The 22508-nt window shown below is 41.2% G+C and overlaps 1 protein-coding gene across 1 annotated transcript; it reads left to right on the top strand.

Moving 5' to 3' along the window:
* Positions 1-3921: 3921 nt before the first annotated feature.
* On the top strand, positions 3922-10468 carry LOC145416264 (hemocyanin subunit-like). The gene is made up of 3 exons (XM_080285266.1): positions 3922-4027; positions 8331-9857; positions 10035-10468. The coding sequence occupies exons 1-3, from the start codon at positions 3931-3933 to the stop codon at positions 10466-10468; spliced, it is 2058 nt and encodes a 685-aa protein (XP_080141392.1). The 5' UTR covers positions 3922-3930.
* The last annotated feature ends 12040 nt before the right edge of the window (positions 10469-22508 follow it).

Below are 22508 nucleotides of genomic sequence, written 5' to 3'. Positions count from 1 at the left end.
CATGACATAGAGGAGCCTGTACAGCGTCCTACCAGTATCCCTGACTGCATTGAGAGAGTTCCAACTTCTTGACCTTTTCTTTACAATTAATCCTTCTACTCACACTGTTAATCTTTTCTCTCCGTTGGTCTCCTCCGATCACAGCCTTATCCTCTTATCCTGTCATTTCAGTGAAGCCTGTGGACCCATCCAAAATGCAGTGGCTTTTGCACTTTGAAGCTGCTGACTCGGAGGCCCTCGGGAGGCATTTCTTTTATTTTCCTTGGAATGATATTTCTTCCATGGCAGAGAGGCATCTGAGCATGCCTAACGCATTACGGAGGTTATTTTCTTGGGCATGGAAGCATGCATTCCTTTCTCTTATCCTGTGATTAATGCAGAAAACATGGTTTAATCTCGCTTGTTCTAATACTGTCCATAACAAAGAGAAAGCCTACAGAAGTTATTGGCACCAACCCACCAATAAATCTCATCTCTTTTATGTTTCTGCCCAGAATCGTGCAAAGTCTGTTGTTTGCTCCACTAAAAATAATATCATTCTCACTAAAAGCACTGAACTCTCCCACTCAAATTCTTCCAGCCCCCACTGGCACGTTGACAAAAACCTTTCTAACAACTTTACTTAATCATCCTTCCCTCCTCTTTCCCGCACAGATGAGTATGTGGCTGTTTCTTCTACTGATAAGGCAGAACACTCTGTTCAGAGTTTCTCCCCCAGTTCCACCTAGACGATTCCAATGCTGTTCCTCCATCACTGCCCCTTTCTGACTTCCTCATGGTTGACATTAAAATTTCTTCGATTAATATGTTTTCTGTCATCACTGGCCTCAATACTAACAAGGCATATGGGCCTCATGGGGGTCCCTCCTGTTGTCTACAAGAACTGTGCTTCTGTGCTTACACCTTGCCTAGGTAAATTATTTCGCCTTTGTCTGCCAATTTGCACCTTTTTATCTTGCTGGAACTTTGCTCTCATTCGGCCATATCCTAAGAACGGTGGCAATTCCCAGCCCTCTAACTATCTCCCAATTGCTTTAATATCCTGTACTTCTAAAGCTTTTTATTCTATTCTTAGCCAAAAATACAAAAAACCTTTCCTATCACAACTTTCTGATCGTCAGTATAGGTTCCGTCAGGGACTCTTGGTCATTTTCCTTTCGGGACTTTGGCGAAAGCTTTGCCATTCCACTTGACATCTCAAACACTTTCGATTAATTCTGCAATAAATCTTTAATTTCCAAACTGCCTTCTTACAGTTTCAGTCACTCTATCTGTGCCTTATTCTCTAAGTTCCTTTCTGGTCGTTCTACAACTGCTTGTTTAGATGGCCACCGTTCCTCTCTTAGAGCTATCAACATTGCTGTTCCTCAGGGCCCTATCCTACCACCAGCTCTCTTCATTCTATTCATCAGCGAACTTCTAAGTTGTTCATCTAATCTTATCCACACATACGCTGATAACTCCACCTTTCAACTTTCCATTTGCGTCTCGCAGCGTCCAACAAACAAGGGGTAACGCTATGGCACACTTAATGTCTGACTTGGCTCATACCTCTGATTGTGGTACAAGTAATCTTGTTGTTTAAAATGCATCAAAAACTCATTTCTTACATTTGTCGATCTGTCAAAATCTTATGCAGAAGTATCCTCTAATTTTTAACACTATCCAACTCAATCTAGCATCATCTGTTAATTTACTTACGAGTTCAGTTTCAGTCCTCTGGATTTAGCATCGAAATATCATAATATTACCCATCTCGTAAAAACTTGCATCCAAGGGATTAGGTATGATAAGCCGACTCCGTGTCTTCTTTACCCCTGCAGAGTTATTGACTTTATATTGGGGTTTTATTCGCCCGTGTATAGAGTATAACTCTCATGTGTGGGGAGGTTTCCAATATACAGCTCGTCTCAACAAGGTTGAATCAAAGGTTTTTCGTCTCATTAACTCTTCTCATACTGGTTCCCTTTAACCACAGTCTCTTCGCCGCCCTGATACGTCTAATTTCTTTTCTAACACTGCTTCAATCGTCACTGCTCTTCTGAACTGTCTGCTATATTCCTTTAGCACTACAGCGGGCGTGTAGCACCCGTCTAGCAGGAAAATCTCATCCTTTTTCTATCCAACTCTTTAATGCAAAGGTTAACTATTACTCCCAGTCTCTCATGTAAACAACGGGGCAAAACTGGAACTGTCTTCCTCTATCTGTATTTCCTGCTTCCTATGACTTCCAGTCATTTAAACGCAGAGTATCCAGGCATCTCGAATTGAATGTACCATATATTTGGCTTTCTGCTTGAAAGGGAACAATGTTGTTGGTCCTAGCCTTTGTTTCCTTTTTACCTATATATATATATATATATATATAATATATATATATATATATATATATATATATACTCCCAGTCCTTCATGTAAGCAACAGGGCAAAACTGGAACTGCCTTGCTTTGTCTGTATTTCCTGCTTCCTATGACCTCCAGTCATTTAAACGCAGAGTATCCAGGCATCTCGAATTGAATGTATCATATATTTGGCTTTCTGTTTGGAGGGAACAATGTTGTTGGTTCTAGCCTTTGTTTCCTTTTTACCTATATATATATATATATATATATATATATATATATATATATATATTTATTCATTTATTTAGTTATATATTTATTTATTTTTTATTTTTCTATACATACTGCAGTAAGAAATTATTCTCGGGTTAGTAAAGAAATATTGCTAACAGGAAAGCCAGTACTACCTACCTTTTTTTTTTTTTTTTTTTTTTTTAGGGCAACTACAACTGTACAGAGAAAGGAAATAATATCCCGGCATTCTGGTACAATGTGCCCCAGGCGCCGCAATTTACAAGTATGTGAAAGAGGTCTCGTAAAAGCTTTGTGCATCCTCTGTGACACAGACTGATTCATGTTCAAAAGTGAACCTTGTTTCACTTCCCTTACAGCATATAAGCGTGAGAACAACAGTCGGGATGATGATGATGATGATGATGATGATATACTCAGTCAATATGAATTTCTCAAGTTCAGGTTCTAGTCCCCTTCTGGCATTAAAATTCATCCACACCTGATTGTCATCGTTTAGCGTTAACCAGTGTAGAAAAATTATGTGAAGAGAGATCCAAGAACATCGGAAAAGAAACGTTGCGCCGGTCTAATTATACCAATGCATGAGCAGGAACAGCGAGCAGAAAAAGCGTGTATACGACTAGGGCGTTCTAACCACAACACCTTCAGGCACTTACCTCCACAAAACGAAAACCATAAAGAGGAAAAGCAAGCAGATAATAAGGCTTGGGCATGTTCTGTAAGTGATAGGGGCGTTCAAACCAGTACACCATCATATAATAATCTCAGACAAAACAAAAAATGACAAGCAGGTGAGGCGTACAGAATAAATCGAAGGCATTCACTGTTTAAGTTTAGGGAGTTGTAACCACTACACTGGCAAGCGATTTCTTAATTTAAAAAAAAACAACTGCAGGAAAAGCAACCAGAAATGATCGTAGTCCTGTGTGGAAACGGAGCGTTCTAACCACACCTCTACCAGGCCTAGTTTTCATTACCTTCTTAAAGTAAATTGGTGTGTGAGATCGCTTGTTTATAACTTTTCTATCACTCATACAGCCACCAAACATTTAGCAACTACGAAGAAATGAATGGTAATGTGAAAATTTCGATTAAGTAAAATGATCCATGGTAATGTAATACTGTTATAGAAACATGTTTTTGTGGCAGCGAAGAGCGTTGTGGAAGCAACTACAGCTACTTATCTCAAGCACCCAACAACACGAGCAGGAAAGGTATGCAAAAATAGAGATAGCTGCTTGTAAGATTACATTATCAGGGTGGACTGTGAAAAATCAGTCTGTGTGGGTTATATAAGGCGGGCGGTGGTGCTGAGCCGGAACCATCGCCGCCATGAAGGTCCTGGTGCTGTGTGCTTTCCTGGCTACGGCCGCTGCCTGGCCAAGCTTCGGGTTCGACGACACAGCCGGCTATCAGTCCGATGCAGCTGGTGAGAACATGGACCATAATTTTCGACTTTTCTCACCGTAATATGGAAAAGATTCTCGTCCTTTTGCAGTTTATTTTATCTAATTTAGTGGCAGAAAAAGAGAATAGCTGCGCCTGTACTTCTTTTCCTTAGCACCTTTTTGAAACTACCATCATGTTCCAGTGTTGGTATATTGCCACATCTCAGCATTCAAATTGAAGAGACGGTAGTTTTCTTCCAAGATTAAGTGATAATAATAGTGCTTGCCCTAAGAGGTGTCGTAACACCCCTCCCTCCGCGAGTTTTTTGCTTTATGGTCACTTTAATATTCGTCTTCAGTGATGCTGACCCAAACTGGATCACTTGCAACATCTTCAATCCGATGACGTCATTACCTACTCATATTGATTAAATTAAGGTTCGAAGTGATTTCTCAATAAGAAACCTCCCCAAGATTAATAAAACTGCCTTAGCAAGGATTAGCTATAAAAGGACCTCAACGCAATGAAGGGATTAAAGGAATATAAGCAACATATAAGACAATGTTTATGTGTAACAGGCAAGATGAATCGCCAAGGAATATGTGCTACAAGAGCTCCTATGTCACCTAGAATACGATGCTTAGACTTCTCCTATCAAAGAAGTATATTATTTCCTATGTTTACTGATCCCTGAATGTACTTAAGGATTTATTGAGGCTTTTGCTGACCCTAAGTAACTCGTCTAGTGTCAGCTTAAGAGGCATGATTCAGGATTTTATTGTCTCTAATGGTCAGGACAACGATAGTATCCAGTAATAGCTAACGCCAGGCGATTTTACTTTAGCTGAGAGAGTCACGGAAACCTGAAGAAGATTATACCACCTATAGTGTTAATGTAATACACTTGATATTGTAATTTTAAAGGGAAAGGACATTTCACTAACCATGAACTGAATCTATCAGCTCAATATTACTACGCGTGTAACTTATATAATTTTCTAAGCACTAGACCACAAGACACCCACTGGTATTCACACACACACACACACACACACACACACACACACACACACACACACATCGCCGGACACCTCACAGCATCCTTTTGGAGGGTTAACTCTTCCAAGAACGTTTAGTGCCAGTGCACTGATAAGTCATTTCTCATAAGTCATAAGTAATTTCTTCTTTGCGTACCATCTTCCTACTAATGCTTGGCTATATTCGGCTAAGAAGAGATTTTTTAAACTGATAAAATAAGGTAAAAATTGGGGCAGATTACATGGGACGCATAGCCACAGTACTCATCTCCATAACAGAGGCCTCTGAGCCTGAGACGAGTTATTCACCCACTGTCCTGGGATACGAGCCTGATGCTTCATTCAGATCACCATACTTACTTTAAGTAGGTGTGACCCTAGACAATCGTCTAACCTGCGAGCCCACAAAAGGAGGATAAACACCAGTCGAATGACGCCAATTGCCCACACCAGGATTCGAATCCTAACGCTAACGGGCCGGCAGCTTCGCAGTCGCCGATGCTAACCACTTTCAACTGAATCAGTTAAAAGTAGCCTTGATTAACCATTTCCTTTCAAGAGAACTTTCTTGTGGTGAATAAGCTTGCCAATCAGTAGCATGAAATAAACTGGTAATTTAAAGATTGCCAACAGTTTCAGGGGAATGCATGTTTTTTTTTTTTTCCACCAAAAATAAAAGAACAGATTTTTAGAAATCGGTAATAATACTTCTAACAGTCATGTCCTCGTTGCATAAAACTGGTAAAATCCAAGGATTACCGTTGCCCCGTTGCCCATACTTATATTGTTTCACATAATATACTCTGCACTTTGGGGTGATTGCTATCATAGGAGTGTTCTCTTTAGTGTTGAGGCTGAGCACTTCGGTAGCTGCCTCGAATAATAACATACATTCGTAGTTAAGGGTGATGGGGGGTAATTTTTGCATTAAGTTCTTACATACCTTAAAATTAATTTTCTTCTATAATATTCCATATCATATACAGTATACCGGGGAAAATGCAGCAGGACATATCCGTAGAGTGCGCGCACACACGCGCACACACACACACACACACACACACACACACACACACACACACACACACACACACACACACACACACACACACACACACACACACACACACACACACAAATGGGGAGCGTTGCACATCTACAGTCCGACGTCTCTTTCTTCACTGGTGCTACGCACAGACGATTTTATTTCACAGAAAATGGTTGGTAGTTTCGGTGGTGGGGATAATAGGTGTGTTGATGGCGATGGTAGTAGCTGTGGTGCTGGTTGTGGTGGTGATGATGGTGGTAGTTGTTTGTTTTGTATTAACCATAACTGCCTTACTTTCGTACATTAAAGTTAAATACACAAAAGGACTTTCCCAGAGAAATTATTTGAATGTTACTGATGCGGAGCCTACCTTTGACCCGGGCGGTATATTCTGCACATTTGAGTGACTGATATCGTGGGATTCTTCTCTTTAGTGTCGAGGCTGAGCATTTCGATAACTGCCTCGAATGATGTAAATATATTCGTGGATATTAATTTTTGTGTACAGCTCTTACATATCTTAAAATTTGTGAAATCATTTACAAAGGAGAACTTTCACTTTGGAAAATATGGCGAGAGAATACCGTAGAGTACATCCGCATTTAAAACGTTCTACGTATTCCATACTGCACTTTTGGATTACTGCTATCGTAGGATTGTTCTGTTTAATGTTGAGGCTGTGCTAATTGAAAACTGCCTCAAATGACCAATATGTATTCGTAGTTAAGGGTGGGGGTATTAATTTTTCTTTCTATACAACTCTTACATTCCTTAATAACTTGTGATTTCTCTTCGATAATATTCCATCGAAAATCATCGCTCGCCCTAAAGCCATAACCACCACTTTACCAATCAAAACTGAGTGCGCATGCGCAGGGATGGTTAAACTGACGTTTCGTTGAAACTGTAATTAGGAGGATCACCCAAATCATCGAGCAGTGCATTCCCTGGGTTCACGATAACAAGAGTTTCTAAAAAGGTTCATTCTCCAACCATCATGTTCATGCGAATAATATATGATAGTTATTTCCCATATCAAAGTATATTTGTTGTTAAATCATACGCTTTTACAAATACATTTTCTGTAACTTGAATTGTCCCCCCCCAAAAAAAAAAATACTTGCACAAGAGTATTGCTGATGTGGTCCCGGCATTACACCCGTTAGTCAGCCCGGGGTCAAAGCTAGCGAACCCATAAAACCCTTTAAAATACCTAAATGGAGTAAAAGAACGACAAAAGATGTATTTTCGTATTGGTCCAAATACGACGTGAACCAGGTTTCAATGAACTGATGAAGAAATGAAGATATGACATCCAGTTTACGAGTGTTTGGAGGAATAAAAGAAGAACCTGAGCAGATGCAATGTACGGCCTGCACTACATAGTGGTGGCCTTAAGAAAGGCGTCATCATGCTGAAGGTGTTAGATTTTATCATGATGTCATTTTAACCTGACCACCAGCTGTCTAACTTAGATCCTTAATGTTCCATCATGACAGTAGGGCCCTGAGGCTAGGCTGCTTAATCCGGACATTTAAGGCGAGCGTGACCAGTAGCTCGCCCTTATGAGAGCAATAATTTTCCAACCTTTCCTCAGATGAAAGTCTTAATAGGCCATATCTAGTTGGAGCCCCGTAAATCACTGACCATCAAGTGCAGGGGTCTGTTTGGTTATATGTTTACCATCCAGCGTAGTAAACTGTTTACTGGATTCCAGGAAACTATTTTGCTTGTCACTCAGCGTACAATTACCTGAAAACAGCTCTACATCAAGTGAATGGAAGGCGGGCACACCTTCCTGCTAGATATTTTCCATAGTCAACGCCACAAAGAAATGAAGGACCCTTACTCTAGGTTTTCTTAGCCCGCGTGAAGATGGAAAAGTGATAATAGTGATAAGATTTTTCCCTTCAAGTACCCCATATAAAACATAGAATTATCCCATTTGGAAACAAGTTCAGAATCCCAGTAGGCACTGTGAGGTAACCACAGTATTGAATAGATACTCACTTGCTTCATATTGGTAACCACACCCTCGCATATACAGCATAGCGAAGGAATTATTCACAGGCATCAATACATACATTAATCACAGACATTATATTTTTATAATTCTCGATCTAGAGATTCACATCAAAATCATTTACATGATCAGTCAATGACCAGTGTAAAGCCGATCATAATCAGTGACTTGCCAGTTATGCTTTCTTCACTGTCTTTAACTCGTCATGTAGCTAAGAACGTAATATTTGCAACAGGTGCCTCGCTGGCTCAGATGCAGCATGATGTCAACTACCTACTATACAAGATCTACGAGGAGGTTCGTGACCCACACCTGAAGGACCTCGAGGATTCCTGGGACCCACTGGGCCCCAATGCTCATTACGATGACGGTGGAGTCTCAGCCAAACTACTGATGAAGGAGCTCAATGACAGGCGTCTTTTAGAGAGGAAGCATTGGTTCTCCCTCTTCAACGATCGCCAGAGGAAAGAGGCTCTCATGCTCTATGACGCAATTGAATACGCAAGTGACTGGAACACCTTTGTCGGTAATGCTGCTTACTTCCGAAAGCACATGAATGAGGGCGAGTTCGTGTATGCCATGTACGCCGCCGTCATTCACGCTCACATCACTGAACATATCGTCCTACCTCCTCTCTATGAGGTCACTCCCCACTTGTTCACCAACAGCGAAGTCATTCAGGAAGCTTACAAGGCCAAGATGACACAGACACCTGCAAGGATTAAGTCCACATTCACTGGAAGCGAGAAGAACCCTGAACAGCGTGTGGCCTACTTCGGAGAGGATGTTGGCATGAACACTCACCACGTGTTCTGGCACTTGGAGTTCCCCTTCTGGTGGATCGACGAGCGTGAGAACTGGCACCTGGACCGCAAGGGTGAGAACTTCTTCTGGGTTCACCACCAGCTCACCGTCCGCTTCGACGCTGAGCGCCTCTCCAACCACCTCAGTCCCGTTGAGGAACTGCACTGGGACGACGTCATTCACGAGGGTTTTGCTCCCCACACCATGTACAAATACGGTGGCTACTTCCCCTCCCGCCCCGACAACATCCACTTCGAAGATGTGGACGGTGTGGCCCGTGTTCGTGATATGCTTATGTGGGAGAGTCGCATCCGTGACGCCATTGCCCACGGCTTCATCACTGCTCGAGATGGAAGCGTCATCAACATCAGGGACTCCCACGGTATCGAAATTCTTGGTGACGTCATTGAGTCATCCATGTACAGCCCCAATTCCGAGTACTACGGTGCCCTCCACAACACTGCCCACGTTATGTTGGGTCGCCAGGGAGACCCACATGGGAAATATGATCTTCCTCCAGGTGTCTTGGAACACTTCGAGACGGCCACCCGTGACCCAGCATTCTTCCGTCTTCACAAGTACATGGATAACATCTTTAAGGAACACAAGCACAGCCTTCCAGCTTACACCAAGGAGGATATTGAATTCACCGGTGTTGCCATTGACAGTATTAGCATTGATGGTGAACTAGAGACCTACTTTGAGGACTTTGAGTACAGCCTCATCAACGCTGTTGATGACACCCCTGAAGTCGCTGACGTTGATATCACCACCTACATCCAACGTCTGAACCACAAGGACTTCTCCTGCAAAATTGACGTCACCAACAACAACGGGGAGCCAGTTCTTGGCACAGTGCGTGTCTTTGCCTGGCCTCACAGGGATGACAATGGAATCATCTATGACATCAATGATGGTTTCTGGAATGCGATTGAGTTAGACAAGTACTGGGTGATGCGTAAGTAGGACTCTATTTATTCTTGCACATAAGTTATATTTAATTGCCTATTAAAAGTGCAGTTATTATTAACGAATCATAATGAGGTAATAGTATCTTTAACTATCATAAGGTTTCCTTTTGCATAGACCTATATTTGTATAATTTTTCATATGGTAATAATATTCCCCCTCATAGTCCAGCCAGGTACCAACCACATCGTTCGTGCATCAAAGGACAATGCAGTGACTGTCCCTGATGTGCCCAGCTTCAAGACTCTGATGGAAAAGACTGAGGCCGCCCTCTCCGGTGGCGGTGAACTTCACCTCGAGGAGTTCGAGAGTGCCCTGGGTCTGCCCAACAGGTTATACGTCCCTAAGGGTACCGAGGAGGGAATGGAGTTCGACGTTGTGGTGGTCATAACTGATGGAAAGGCTGACGTCGCTGTGGACAACCTACACGAGAACACAAAGTTTAACCACTATGGCTACCAAGGAAAGTACCCAGACAACCGCCCCCACGGCTTCCCACTTGACCGACATGTTGACGACATACGAATCCTCGATAAGCTCAGCAACTACGCCCACGCCATTGTCAAGGTGTACAACCGTGGCGAGCACAAGCAGCACTAAACGATGCCTATTAATTAGCATAGTACACGTCTTACTGTGAACAAATATTGATTCTCTCTAAAGTCTATGTTTTCTTTTTACAAAATCTTTACTTATTTGTTAGCTAACAATATTTTATATCAACACCAGCATATTCAGTACATCACTCAGAAAAATATTCAGAAGAACTTTGATTTTCAAAGCTGATAAGAACATGAATCATTTTGTAATATTCATTCAAACCGAACATCAGTTTATTGTGTTTATATTAGCCTCTGATTACACCTATAAAATGTTCCTTAAAGAATGTCATAATTGTTTAATCTCTTTTGCTAAAGTTATCATTGTGTTAAAGAATATCATTGAAACTTATTGAGAATGATATTGGAAGTGGCAGACATTTTGTAGAATGCAAGTAGAGAGTGTAACAATAAACTAGTAAGAAAGGAGGAGGGAGAATAGTGTCTGCCAGAGGGACAGAGGTATTCTAACTTCGTCCAAATGGGGGGGAGGGGGACTGCCCATGAAGGTGTTATGGAACGGAGCTGATGATGTTCTCTTTATTGTTAGTATACTCACAACATTCACCTTGATCATTCCCCATGCCTTCCTGATATAGCAGTGTTCTCTTCTTATAAGGTAGGAAATAAAGATCTTGTTCACCGTTTCACACTGAATGTATAATTTATATTCTATTCTTGTTGTCACCAGGCTGTTTTACTTAGAGGACGCTTTTTGAAATGGGAAGGTTAGATACACTACTTGTAAAACATTTTATTGCAATAATTCTCCCATAAGCTCAATAAGCTAGGGTAGAGATAGCAGGAATAAATTAAAACAATATGTCCTCGTCCCGATGTTAAAATTCTCAAGGGCATCAACGTCTACGTCTCACTGATACTTCACTCAGATGACCGATGTTCCATTTTCTTCCTTCTGTCTTCGAACTACTTACTTCAGTTTGGAGGAGATTTTTCGAACGGGGAGGGGGTTATGTGCAGATTTAAATAACTCCATTACCAAGAGATCCTTCAGTTGGTGAACAAAAATCCTTTGGTGGCGCAAGAATAAACTCAAAATGCGTTACCAAATTATAAGACGAAACCATCATACCGAGCATATGAGCCCGTTCCAGCACTCAGTGAAGAGTATACGAGGCCCATAAGGCTCTTCCACATAATCAGTGGGAACCTGTGATGTAGGAGTATAGTAACTGGATATGCGTGGAAATGATCGCATGGAGGTGATGAACTGAAGCCCCATCCTTGTTTTTGCTCCACTGTTTACAGCATTTTTCGTCACGATGATTCGAAATGATACGTAAAGTGCATGTACACCACAGGTGCCCAGTGATCATGTTGAAGGGCCTTTAGGGCTCGTCCACCCGTACACTCGAACATGTGTTGAGAACACAGCTGGCAACATATTTGGATACATATATGCTGCAGTATTTGGACGGATGTATGCAAACATGTTACACTGTGCAGCTTCAAACCTGCTGGTAGAAGAGGTAATGGGATAAGTGTGTCCATACCAGACAGCAAAGACTTCAGCATGATGTTGCCAACATGATCTGGACGCTGCTTTTCCTCGCATGTCTGAATCTTGTTCTATATTGTCTTGTGTAAATATTGCCAGCATTTGTTCCAGCACAGCTGTGGACTCGCGCTTAGAAAAGCAGTCATTTATCAAGCAATTGCTTGCTATTTCTCAATGTTTTACAATTATCATTTTTGTATTCCATCAGTTATCCCAACTGAGACTCACTGCATCAAAATCGAATAGATTGTTCTTATCATTGTATATAAAGATTTCAGCATGTAAGCATGTTAATGCAGAAACACAATATTAGAGATAATTTTAATACTATTGTAGCTGCGTCATTTCAAACTCTCTCTTGATGAGTTCAAACTCAATACTCTTACTGATGCATATAAAACTACGGCGATTGTAAAAACTATCTAGAAGCACACACGGCTATTTCAACCGCCTCAAATCAAGCATCCTCTTTATATTATTACTATAGAGATTGTATAATATCGGTGATTTTTTTTTAATCAGTTGAAATTGATTAATGGGCAGATGTGAACACTTTAATGATGATACCGTAAGCTAATAACATTAAAATATTATGCACAGTTTTCCCAAAGTTGATCAGAGTCCATTCACAAACCATATAGATCGTTCACCTCAATTTATTGTGCAGCTTAATTCATGCAGCCATGTGGGCAGAATAAGGCAGTGCTACGGCTCTACGGTGCATCCTTTTCATAGCACGTTTCATGACAAGCATATTATAGTATTAATCTCTCGTTACAACTCAGAGTTCAAGCAGGAGTGATGGCAGCTTTAAGCCAAACAAGAGTAAAGAGAGTATCAGACATAGAAGGGCACAGAAAACATTACAGCATCGTGTCTTTAAGGCATACCTATTTTGCGTATTAATCTAAACTTTTTAACGCGCTCGTGGTCGGGACAGATCTAGTATTCTATTCCAGCTAACACCAAACTATTTTATTCAACTGAGCGGGAGTAGTACAAGCCTTATGTTGTTGATATTGTCACCGTTACCCGTCTAGTGGTCGGGACAGCGCTAAAATTCTATTTCAGTTCACATAAATGCAATCGCTTCAGATTAATACCAGATTATAGCTCACTGTATACAAAGCACAATAACTTTACGTCATTGCAAAATATCACTTTATTCTATGCGGTGCTGTAACATTAAAAACCGTGTGTGTGTGTGTGTGTGTGTGTGTGTGTGTGTGTGTGTGTGTGTGTGTGTGTGTGTGTGTGTGTGTGGTTTGTGTGTGTGTGTGTGTAAACACGTACATCCAAGGAAGGGTTGGGGTTTATTTTGTTCTCATAAGGGAGAACAACTGTTCACGCTTGCCTAAAATATCGGGACTAAGGAGACCAGCCTCAAACCCCTACATTCCTGATGGGACAATAAGTATCTCTGTTAGAGAACTGATGTCCAGGTTGGAATCACATCGTGATAAATCTAACACCTTCAGTCTGGTGACGTGTTTTTTACGGTCACCACCCTGTAGTTGAGACAGTCCCGGTATTGCATGTGTTTAGGTTTTTCTCTCATTCCTCCAAACACTTGTAAACTGCATGCCTTTCCTTCACTTCTTCACCAATTCCCTTTAAACCTGGTACACGTCCTCCCTGGGCAGATACAAATATATAGCTTTTTCATCTACGTTTTTTAGGTATTTTTTAGATTTTTCCGGATTTATTAGTGTAACAATACAAATACGGGAAATGGGGCATCACTAATCCGTTGTGTATGCCAACTTTTGCAAAGAGGTCTTCACTACTAGAAGTGTATTCACTCATTTTTTCAAAATCTGTTTTTAGATTTGTATTTGGCGGAGATCATCATGCTTTCCCTTGAGAATTTTGAAAATATTTAAAATACCCGCATATTCTTGCTGCTACTAGGCGAATCTATTCAGCACAAGAAAGTTCTCTAGTAACGAAAATTTATGGAAGTTGTTGCAAACTCTTACTGTTGGAAAAAAAAAAAAAAAACTGTCGATGCAACAAAGAAGTTGTCATCGTACTGAAGATGTATGGCCGTGATCTTCATTCTACGCAGAGAAAAAATGACTCTGGAGAAATTGCATTAACTCAGCTTTCCCGAGACAGTAAACCCACCGAAAGTATATTATTAACCTATTAATGCCCTGGATTTCTGTGTGAGGAATTGTGCTGGGAGGGTATAAAACGGACCGCCCTCCGCCTATCGGTTCATAGTCGCGGAGCTTATAGGTCGCTAACCCGGCGTTCCACCTCTTTGTTAACTTTTGGATATGCCTACATCCGTCCTATGTTCAGGACACGGCACAAATGGGTTAAAAGGTATGTGTGTGTGTGTGTGTGTGTGTGTGTGTGTGTGTGTGTGTGTGTGTGGTTTTTCTTGTTGGTCAAAGTCAGTCTGGGCGAACAGACCCAACAACCACTGGCAAGCTACCACTCCTGCAGGGCCAACCCGTGCAGTGAACCGAAGTTTCCATGCGACTGCCAGCGACTCGTCACAACTAGGCGCGGGGAAAAGTTTGGAAATGTAATTTCTGAGGGGATGCCACATTTGCATCTCTCCACTCAGTGATCTGCTTGTATGGTTACAACCCAGCGTTGTAAAGAGTTACATCAAACCATCAGACTTAATTGTCAGCCTAAATCCACCTGAATTGGAAAGAAAAGTATTAAGAAGTCACAGGAAGGCAAGGGAGAAGTACAGTAGGAAGAAAAAAGCGCCAACACAGAAACAGAATGGTAAGGATAAAGAAAGAAGTAGGCGGAACTATATCAAATGGGTGGATGGTACTCGCTACCGGATATCATGTGTGTGTGTGTGTGTGTGTGTGTGTGTGTGTGTGTGTGTGTGTGTGTGTGTGTGTGTGTAAAGAAAGTGAAGACATAATTTAGTGTGCTTCCATTACAATGAAAGTGAATGAGGAAAAATTATACATTGATGACCACTCCCCTAACCACGCTCCCAGTCACCCCCACATCATGCGATCCCTCCCACGACATGTAAATGGTCAGTCGATTGCATCCTGATCCCAGCCCTTATCTGTTGTCATCCTCACCGCCCCTACGTGATCACCCCCCATACACACACATTCCCTTTCCAGATTGCTATTTAGGCATAGTTTCTGGAGCTTGCACCTACTCTCACTATTTAATAAAGAAAAGGCAAACTGAAGTCTGTATTGATAAGTAACTTGAAATTCATACAAGCGAATCAGTTATAATTTTCAAAATGCTGCTTCGACGAAGTTTAGGAACCTACACACACTCCTCGTGGGTTCAAATAAATAATATACATTGAAAAATATATTAAAGAATCTTTTATTATAATTATGAAATTGTTGCTTAGATGGAATTATTGGAACCTACATACACTCCGAGTCTTTAAAAAATTAAATAAACAGAAATCTGGAAATGGGAGGGAAATGCACCCTACTAGATTGACGTTTATGGCTGGGCAGTATGGGAGTGGTGTTAATTTAATTTGAAAGTTTCTCCAAGAACAGCTAGAAGAGAGTACGCACAACCCGCTCTTAGATCTAATGTTACTACCAAATTTATTTTAGCTATCGCAAGACGAGTTTTCCCTAGTGCAAGGGGGGAGGAAAGAATAGGCTACTTCTCAGTATCCCTGCTTGTCGGAAGAGACGACTAAAAAGGGCCTTTTTATCTCCAATAATTCCTTCCTTCCTGCCCTCTTCTCTTCTGTCAGCACTATTTTCTCTCCACATTCTCCTCTCTCCATAGTTTCTTTTTAATATTTACGTGTTTCCTCCGACCTTATTCTCCTTATTGTCAGTTTTGACATTTGGTTTGCATGACAGATATTTTCAGAATCTCCCACTGACGTCGACCTTTCCTCCCGTCCTGGAAAAGTCATTTTTTTTCAACCAACGAACCAATCAAGCTACTTCACCGCAAAGCCACTGCAACGCCAAAACCACTTCAACGCCACGATCTCTGCGGGGCCAAAACCACGTCACTGCTAAAGAACTCCAAACGTCAGAGCTACTTCTTTGCTAAAACCACTTGGCCAAAACCACTTGAGTGCCAAAGCCACTTCCACGCTAAAACTACCTGTACGCTAAAACCACGTCAACGTCAAAACCACGTCAACGCCAAAACCACGTCAACGCCAAAGCCACGTCTATGCCTAAACCAATTCAGCGTCAAAACCAATTCAACGCCAAAACCAATTCAATGACAAAACAGTTCAACGCCAAAACCAGTTAAACGCCAAAACATATTCAACGCCAAAACCAATTCAGCACCAGAACCAATTTAGCGCCAAAACCAATTCGGATCAAAAGGAACTTCCAAATCAAAGCTACTTCAACGCCAAAACCACTTCAGCGTCTAAACTACGTCCTTGCTAAACCACCTAACTGTCATCCCACTGCACTGTCAAACCATTTCCTAGCTAAACCACTTCATTGTCAAACCAATTTAACGCCAAACCAATTCAGCGTCACACAACTTCGACCTCAAAACAACTTCAGTTTCACCACCACTGCAGCGTTAAGACCACTACTTTCTCCCTTTCTGCGTTACCTTTCCGTACCTTAGTGCCACAGGGCCCTAAAAGCCTGGCGATACGAGAGTCATTTAATCAATCAACCAGGGCGATTGTATTCAGCTTAGGATGAACTATTTGAACTGTGAGGGTTGGCAATAACGTCCATTAACTCCACTGTATACTTATTCATGGTATCTCCTAGTGAGTGTATTCAGCCTAAGGGACACTTCTGGAAAGGTAAGGGTTAGATATAGCCGTCAATGGACCGTATGCACTGTAACTTAAATTATTTTGTCGCGCTTCTCCAACGATGTATTTTGTATGATACACCTTAACATGGTGCTGGAGCTGGAGGGGGACGCCTCACGATGGCACCGATATAGCTGGCTGGCAATGCTTCCCGGTTATATAATGTCCCTCTGCTCCCTCCCTATCCCCCAAAAGAAGGACGGTGGACTGTAGGACGAGGGCAACGGCAGTCTGCATTCTTCCGGGTTCACGTTCCAGATGAGCCTGGGGGTGCAACTACTACTACATTTCTGGTGCAAGTAAAGTCGATATTAAAAAGATCTGAACAGCATACACGAATATTGATATTATATTCCGCACTTTTGGGTGATTGGTTAAGAGCAAGCAAGCGCAGCGAGTGAAGCGATGTTTACGTTCAGCTGAGAAATCAGCAGCCCAACACGACCCGGCCCGACGCGATGGTGGTCAGAGGTTAATATCTTTTCTAGTACTTGAAACAGACAAAAGATTCTTTCAGCAGGTTGCAGATACATTCAGTAAAATTTTAAGTCTCTATATTTGCTTATGAGACCAAAGAAACCTCTTGGAATCCCATCTTTCTAAGGGAATGTACCGAGGGCTTCAATTACCATTCTCCACTATGAAATCAAATTAAGAAAGATTTCATGTTGTACCACTAGTTTTTCTTCCCTGAATTCTAAAAACTGAATATCGGATATTACGATCACAATCTTACTTGAACGTTTGTCCTATGTTTAAGGGGTGAAATCAGAAAGGATAAATGCCCTATTTCTGCGCTTTATCATTCGATCAATATCCGACGCAGTTCGTTGACAAGGAGAGTCGGGAGCAGAGAACCGAACATTGTGCGTTTGATAAATACTACAGTGTCCTGCTATATGAACATCCAGAGAGAAAACGTGAGAGTGAGAAAACGTGAGAAAGTAAATATTTTAGCTCAATTATTCTTCTGTTATTGTTCAACTACCTCACCAGAAATTCTCAAAGTTTACACCAAGATGAAATTTTGATGATAGGCGTATGTACAAATGCTCGCTCGCTCGTTCCGCGCTCACAAAGCGCACTTTTTTTATATTGTAGGATTGTTCTCTTTAATGCTGAAGCTGAGCACTTCGAAAACTGCCTCGGATAATCGTAGTTCAGGGTAGGGGGGTTAATTTTTGTGTACAACTACATACTTTAATTTTTTCCATTTTCTTCGATAATATCCCATATCTTATATTACGCGGAAAATGCGGCAGGGCATTTCTGTGGAGTTTCATGTCTCTACAGTGAAACATTAAGCTCAGCTGTAAAGTGCTGCATTATTGCTTGGATGCTCTGTTCCTTCTATTGTAGCTATGAAGCCTGGGGCCTCATTTGCTTTATTCCGTACAGTAATGTCCCCTAAGATTGAAACTAAATTATGGAGGTAATTGAGTGACCTTGAAAAGTCAAAATCAAAGTCACGGATTTTCAGAGGACTCGAACTTGAAAACGGTTGAAGATATATTTACTATTAAGAACATACAGGAACTCGTAATATGGGCTTTCATTTGGCACCAAGACCTTTGACCTTGAATGAACTTGAAAGGTCAATCTCAAGGTCACGGATATTCAGGAGGCTATGACTCGAAACTGGTTGAAGATAGATATATACAAATATCAACACACAGGAAATCCCAAATGGGTTTTTAATTGGTACCTTGACCTTTGACCGTCAGCGGCCTTGAAAGGTTAAACTTAAGGTCACACATTCAAGGGGCTATAACTCGAAACTCGTTGAAGATAGAGATATTTACTATTACCAAGATATAGGAAGTCTCAAATGTGCTTTCATTTGGCAGCATGACCTTTGATCTTGAGTGACCTTGAAAGGTCAAATGAAGGATCATGGATTTTCTGAGGGCATAACTTGAAAGCAATTGCTCCATTACCTTAGACTTTAATTATGCACTGATGATAAATTAATGTCAGAAACAAGTCAATATTTAACAACAATAAAATAAGTGCTGTTGGGCGAGGTTTCTTGTGCATAGCACCACTTGTTGAAAATCCCATTTGATTTGTCATTTCTTTGACTCTGTACTCAACAAGAGTATTACAGTCGTCTTTTGAGGTAATGATTCGTCATTTCTGTCATCAACACACCCCCACAGCCACATCCATCCACACCCATACCCACTCACGCACATATGTTATTTCCAGTGGCATTCAGTTTGATAGGAATGGTTTGTTGTCGTCATTGTCGATTAAGTCGCATCCAGTTGAGTCTAAATTGGTAGGTGTAACTGAGAGGAATGATTTGTTGTTGTTATGGTCGATTGAGTAGCATCCAGTTCAGTCCAAATTGGTAGGAGTAATTGGTTTTTGTTGTAGTCGGACTTAATCTGTTACAGAGCAACACCCACACCCACCCACAAACACACACACAAACATATCTATATATATATAGATATATATATATATATATATATATATATATATATATATATATATATATATATATATATATATATATATATATATATTGCAGGAAGTAGACTGTAGCACCAGCCGAACAGGCCGGTACACGCAAGATTGATGAAAAGCTGATGACCGGGAGAGCTAGAGTTCCCATTTCATCATCCCTCTGGCCTGAAAACTTCTGACCATCCCCCTTTGCTAAGATTTTTCAGTGTTTCAGTAACGCAGATTAGACCAGCATACTCTCCTGTACAACTTCCTCCAACTGTTACCACCAAATTACATCTACATTACACACCACACGTCTTTTTCTTAATTAAAAAGTAAATGGCATCTCAGCACCCAGTCAAGAGTCTGCGGGGAGGGGGGGTGGGGGAGGCAAGGACCATAAACGCCCCTACTATCTGTTCCTCTCCCGGTGACGTCCAAGAGAGATGCCTGGAACCACTGTCTAACTCACTTCTTATTTAATTCTGCAATATTCGCTGCCATTCCTCCAATTTTCTCCCTGCCGAATACCACCTCTCTTCCTGTAAACCTTTCCTTCTCTTTCACACCGAGATTCAGCTGTCTGAGGAGGCTGATAGCAAACCCTTCTGCGTATCATCTTACTTTCTCCATATTCACTCCAAAGGTGGCTGTGGTGTATATGTACGTAACAACATCCCTTGACCTAGTGTTTCTGAACTTGAATCTTCTGAATTTTCTACTCTCTGCCTTTGGCTATCCTGACATTCTCTGACTAAATATAACTGTGCTGTATACTTATCCTCTAATTCTGTTATGATTTCTTTTTTACTATCTTACTTCTAAGATGGAACATATCCTATCAATTTCTCTTTTCTCTGAAGTCTCCATTCTAGGTGATTTCAGTGTTCACCACCTTCTTTGGCTCTCCTTTCCTTTCACTGATTCACCTGGTAAACAAGCCTACATTTTTTCTATCAGTGACGTAGAGGAGCTTGTACAGCACCCTACCCGTATCCCTGATTGCATTGGAGAAACTTCCAGCGTAGTTGAGCTTTTCCTTTCAACTAATACTTCTACTTACACTGTTAATCTTTTCTTTCCATTGGGCTCCTCTGATCGCAGCCTTATCACCTTAACCTGTCCTGTCACTCCAGCAAGGTCTGTGGACCCTCCCAAAATGCGGTTGTTGTTGCACTTTGAAGCTGCTGAGTGGGAGGCTCTCAGACAGTGTTTTTTTTTATTTTTTCTGGAATGTTTATTTCTTCCATGGCCGAGAGCAATCTAAGCATGCCTTACGCATTACGGAGGTTATTCTCTCATGTATGGAAGCATATATTCCTTTCCCTTATCCTGTGACTAATGCAAAAAATACAAAATAAAGAAAGAATTGGTTTAATCACGCTTGTTTTAATGCTGTCCACAACAAAGAGAAGCCTTACAAAAGATATCGGCGCCAACCCACCCATAAATCTCATCTCTTTTATATTTCTGCCTAGAATCGTGCTTTGTCTTTTCTATGCTCCGCAAAAAAATAATTTCATTCTCACTAGAAACACTGACCTCTCCTACTCAAATTCTTCTCGCCCCTTCTGTCACCTTGACAAAAACCTTTCTAACAACTTTATCATCCTTCCCTTTTCTTTTTTCGCTTTGATGATTCCGTGGCTGTTTCTTCTACTGATAAAGCAGAACTCGTCGCTCAGTCTTTCTCCCCCAGTTCCACCTAAACGATTCCAGTACTTTCCTCTATCACTGCCCCCTTCTAACTTCCTCATGGCTGACATTATAATTTCTTCGATTAATATGTTTTCTTCAATCACGACCTCAATATTAACTAGGCATCTAGGCCTGATGGGGTCCCTCCTGTTGTCTACAAGAACTGTGCTTCTGTTCTTATACACTGCCTAGGTAAACTCTTTCACTTTTATCTGCCAACTTGCTCCATTTCTTCTTGCTGGAAATTTCCTCTCATTCAGCCTGTTCCAAAGAAGGGTTACCATTCCCAGCCCTCTCACTATCGGCCAATTACTTTAACATCGTGAATTTCTAAAATGCTTGAATCTATTCTTAACCAAAAAAAAAAAAGTATCACAACTTTCTATCTGATCGGCAGTATGGGTTCCGCCAGGGACTCCTGGTCATTTTCTTTTCGGGACTTTGGCGAAAGCTTTGCCATTCAACTTGACATCTCAAAGACCTTCGGTTGATTCTGGTATAAATTTCAAATTTCCAAACTGCCTTCTTACTTCTCTATCATTCTCTCTATGCCATATTTCCTAGCTTCCATTCTGGTCATTCTATAACTGTTTTTTTGGACGGTCACCTTTCCTCTCATAGAACTATCTGGTGGTGTTCCTTAGGGCTCTGTCCTTTCACCAACTCTCTTCTTTCTATTCATCAATGAACTTCCAAGCAGCACATGTAACCCTATCCACTCATACGCTGATAACTCCACCCTTCACTCTTCCATCTGCTTCTCACAGCATCCAACAAGCAAGGGGTAACACTAGGGCACACTTATTGTCTGACTTGGCTCATATCTCTGATTGGGATAAAAGTAGTTGGGCCAGGTAGACGAAGACAATGGTCATTATTTTTTTATGAAACGTATGTGTCTGCCTGTCTGTCTGTATCAAAAACTCATATCTCAGAAAGTATTGATTGAAGAAGGAAAATTTATTAATAAAAGTTTTATAGAGTCACAACTTGAGTTCACATGTCACTCAACCAGCACTGGGAGTAATCCAGGATGGATGCATAATAGTCAAGCTCTCATCTAACAGTATTATTAGAGTCTACCTGGCTCACAGATGACAGCTAGTCTTGTCTTCTTGTTTTTAACCCACCACGTGCCAGTGCCGTTTTAAAATGGTCTGATATAATTCCGCGACCAGTGCCAGTGCCATTTTAAAACGGTTTAAAATAAAAAACTTCACTGTGACCACATTTTTCAAGATTCACGGGTAAAAATTGGCAGGAATGTAAGGTAACTACCATCCCCCAGGCTGTCAAGGCCATACACTCACTCGCTCCCCCCCTCATGCTTGCCTCACTCTGCCTGTGTGCCTCACCCAGTGCTGTACGCAGTGAAGGCATTTTGTAAATATTTTCATGTAAGTGTAAGTTGTAAATATTTTCTTGTAAGTGTAAGGACTATATAGTGAAGTCAAGTTGTAAATACCTTCTTGTAAGTGCCAGGACTGTACGTAATGAAGTCAGGTTGTACCTATCTTCAGGTAAGTGTAAGATCATTTATTCACAGTGAGAAAGACACGCAAATTGTGATAGATGCTGCAGTAATAAGTAGTTAGAAAA

The sequence above is a fragment of the Coenobita brevimanus genome, chromosome 13 (assembly GCF_032717465.1).
Source record: "Coenobita brevimanus isolate Jiangsu-jjx chromosome 13, ASM3271746v2, whole genome shotgun sequence".
In the NCBI taxonomy this organism is placed as follows: domain Eukaryota; kingdom Metazoa; phylum Arthropoda; class Malacostraca; order Decapoda; family Coenobitidae; genus Coenobita; species Coenobita brevimanus.
This window is presented reverse-complemented; position numbering and strand designations above follow the sequence as displayed.